Source organism: Protopterus annectens, chromosome 1.part2 (assembly GCF_019279795.1).
Source record: "Protopterus annectens isolate FY-2018-M chromosome 1.part2, PAN1.0, whole genome shotgun sequence".
Classification (NCBI taxonomy): domain Eukaryota; kingdom Metazoa; phylum Chordata; order Ceratodontiformes; family Protopteridae; genus Protopterus; species Protopterus annectens.
The window spans coordinates 274334793-274338725 of record NC_056727.1 but is presented as its reverse complement, the minus strand read 5'-3'; the positions used below and the strand labels follow the sequence as shown (position 1 = coordinate 274338725).

The 3933-nt window shown below is 37.6% G+C and overlaps 1 protein-coding gene across 2 annotated transcripts in view; it reads left to right on the top strand.

The window, feature by feature from the left end:
• Nucleotides 1-2616: 2616 nt before the first annotated feature.
• The window catches only part of PCSK2 (proprotein convertase subtilisin/kexin type 2), a 2031987-nt gene continuing 2030670 nt past the window's right edge, over nucleotides 2617-3933 (top strand). For both annotated transcript variants that reach the window (XM_044056049.1, XM_044056038.1), the window contains exon 1: nucleotides 2617-3107. In XM_044056049.1, the coding sequence (XP_043911984.1) occupies nucleotides 2922-3107 (186 nt within the window). In that variant the 5' untranslated portion in view covers nucleotides 2617-2921. The remainder of the gene's footprint in view (nucleotides 3108-3933) is intronic.

Sequence of the window (3933 nt, the reverse complement as noted above, 5' to 3'; positions counted from 1 at the left end):
AAGCCAAAAATAATTGGGGGTGGAAAAGGTCCAATGTCAGCGATATATTTTACATGTATTGTTCTTATTAACCTAGAACGCTCCTAGAAATCAGGTTTTGAACCAGCATGCATTCTATGAAGGTCATGAAGTGTGAAACTCAAATGTTTCTCATTATGTAATGATTTGCTAGAAAACCACAGTTTTTTTAACAATCAGACCAAAAAACGGCATTCTACAAAACTGAAAAGTTTGGCGATATGGTGGATGTATACTTCACGTGATAATGAAATCTAACAAATTATGACATCATCTGTGGACATTCAACTTTCTCTCTGTAATGAGGACCCGGTCATTCATATTTTCTCAGCCTGCTATCCATTAGTCACTGAGTCTATTCTGAAGGACGTAATCTTGCCTACACACACACATACATTTATTTTTTCTGCGTCTAAAGTTCACACTTTTCCTTGAATGTGTTTGCTTATGCGCGTTGTAGAATAAAAGTCACAATACAATCTGCAGTCATCAGATAAGAATAGTATTAATACAACTTAAGAAAAAAATAATATCGTGTGTGTGTGTATGTAGGGGGGTATGTCCTGGGCATAAAGATCTTGCAGGTACAATGCGCGCAGTTACAAATTACGAATTAAGTAGAACAATCAGAAAGGAGAAAAATAAATATCACCAGGCTGACCTAAAACACAGTCCCTTTTCCAGGGCAAACGACTGTTGGGCGCCTGTTCTTGTGTATTAGAATTTGATACTATTATGCGTACAGGTTTCTTTTAAAAAAAAAACGGAAAACGTTAACACAACTGTATCTACCGTCTCAGCATTGTTTTTTCTGTTTATAGCACTGGAGCATTTGTTCTAGTTAGTGTCAATAAATAAGATTAACTCCTTGTATGAGTACATTAGTATCACTGTGTCTAAAGTTAAAAAAATGCGACCAAAACTTGTTTGGCTCATACATAGCAACAATCCTGTCTTCTGGTGTCCCGAGCTCACTGTCCCCACCACCAACACACACATCAACACATCCTTTGTTTTATTATGCAATATTTGGCATGAATACTTATTTAAAAACAAGAGCAAGTTAGTAATAGCACGCTTACACGAATGCACGAACACTTGAACAAACTCATCTTCGTTGACAATTAACTTATACCCTTTGTGTCCATTTTGGTATTTTCTTAAATGAAACACAATGCCCTTCGGATAAACACAACGCCGCCCAACTCAGAACTATTGTGCCTACATAGTTTTTCTAGGCTGTGTGCACAAAAGCAAGCTTTGAAAAGAAGATGCCTCAGTGAGCAATAGGGTGCAGGCAGCATAAGGTTCATTGTCCCGCATTCATTTAGGACAATGTGTTGCAAGCAGATTATTTGTTAAATAAATAAATTAAAAATATATTTTAGGCTTTTCTTTCGCTTTACAAATTTACATTTTAATAGCCATACAAATAATAAAACATCCAGGTCCTGCTTTGCAAAGTTTTATGTTATATATCTGTATATACATTTTGAACTCCCAGACCTAATCCCAAAGATATTCTTAGCAATAACATAAACATTGTGGATACGGTGCATATTTCAAACGTATTCCTGGCTTCGACCACGAAATATATTATTAGTGCTGTTATTACTATTGCTGTTGTTAATATTATTACTATTGTTACCTTAGTTATAGAGCATATAGAGCCTCAACAGACCCTGTCCTGTCAGACCGACTGCACACCTACAAGTCCAGTGGGAGCAGAAACACCCCTCAAGAGATCTCAATCTCTTTTGCAGCATAAATAGAATATGCTGGAGGGATATATGAGTATTACAGAAAATACAGCTTCTTTGGAATTTGACTTCCTCTACACTTAAACCAAAGCACATCTCTTCTTATGTTCAAATGTACTCTGTACGAATGGATGGGGACCGAAAATTCACCTCCATTTAGCACACTTGTCCATCATGGATAATAGCATGTTCATCTCTGTGTTATTTATAGTCAAAAGGCTAAAAACTTCATAGGAACGTAAGGCTAGGCTTCTAAATATTCTCACAGATCCATAGCTTAGTAAGTACCTATGCAACTGCAATAATGATATTTATTTATCAAAACTTGCATGCCAAAGCTTTACTGCTAAGATAATTCAGTGTAGCATCCACTCTGTCGCAAAGTGCTGCTTAAATTACCCTACACAACATCTCATACCAGAATTTAAGACAACAGCAAGATCAATTTGATCAGAACTGACCTGATTAACAAAGAAAAAATCCCCCTCTCCCTTATCTCTCAAGAATTGTGGTCTTTCCTATAACGTCAACCAGTAAGAAACTATCAATATCTGATTCTAAATTGCTTGTTATCTCGATGAAGTGCTAGTTTGAACCATGTTTGGCTGATAACCCAAATAAGGCGAATATCCTAGGGATTCTCCTGAAACATCAGTGCTGAAACAGCACTGGCATACGAAATAGAGGAATTCTCCAGGGTGCTGAATTGAAAGAAGATGGAAATATTCTCAAGTAAGTGTTGGCCGGCTTGTGGGAGTAAGGGAAAAGTCACGCCCTCATCAAGAGTCGATTGGCAGAGAAGCTTGATGACATCATTCGTAGGAAGTTCCTGCAAAGCAAATACTGAATTATAGCCGAAGAGAACCTGAAAATGCAGACACAGGCAGTAGGCTTTGGCACACATACATGCACACAAACATACGTTTATTTATACCCCAAGGAGGGACACACAACTCACAAAGCCCAGTCTTAGCAAGACCTGCACGCCCGGCGAGCACTCCTTCATTTAGCGATAGCAACATCCCGCAAATAAGATTGTGACTTCTGAAATATTCATTACAATTTTACAATTGTCTTGAACTGTGCAGGATTTTTCCTAGCGGTTTTGGTCCCCCTTGCCGGTACTGCACCCCCAGTAGCAAGATGAAGAAAGGATTTATTACAGTGAGGACAGTATTTGCGTTTCTTTCGTTAACTACTGTTTTTGTTGCATTAGCTGCGGCTGAACAAGCTATCCTTGCAAACCATTTACTGGTACAGTTACAAGGTGGAGGTGAAGATGTAGCGAAGCAAATTGCTGCAGAATATGGCTTTAGAGGTGTCAGGAAGGTAAGGCAGTTCTCTTCTTTAACCAGAAATTGCAAAAAGCCAGTAACAAGTGTGACTGTATCCTTAAAGCATCTTTCTAATTTGTCAGCTTGAAAGGAAAACAGAATGCATTTTTATTGCTGACTCTACATCATAATGTCTGTAGATTTCTATGATTTAGCAGTCTGATATTCATCCAGGTCAGTGATGGCACTTTACAGCAAAATTAAATACAACACACGTGTGTCACAGAAAACACAACATCATTTTCTGCACGTTAAAAACGCGTTACATTTCAAACATAGTTGTAAGCATTTTTTTCCTGTGATGAAGGCAGAAAAAAGCCCATGTAATTTGTGAAGAATCAGCTTTAGACCGTACCTATTAAACACCAGGATCACCGCTACAGTTATTTATGAAGCGGTGTTTAATGCATTATGTTTTTGTCAACATTATAAACACATGCGGACGTGGATTATGTTCATGACCCATACTGTGATCTCCACTTAAGTGCACAACGTGTCATTTTTCTTAGAACACTAGCTGGGGCCATGAGAGAAAATAACATCTTTACATTTTAGATTTTCGGGATTTGCCGCTCTACCTATTGATTATATTTAATGGAATATCGTCACCTGTTTAGAGTAGCACCACAGGATGGACAGTATTTCTTAATTCGGTAGGCAGTCTTTGTAAATTAGAAATTCACCACTGAAAACAATGTTGCAATACAGTACAACAGTACAATGTACTTTTAATACGGTTGATGAAATATGTAGGTTACGATATTTCGTGAGTATCAATAATTCAACTTTAGTTTGCAGTCTAAGGACTACTGACTATGTAG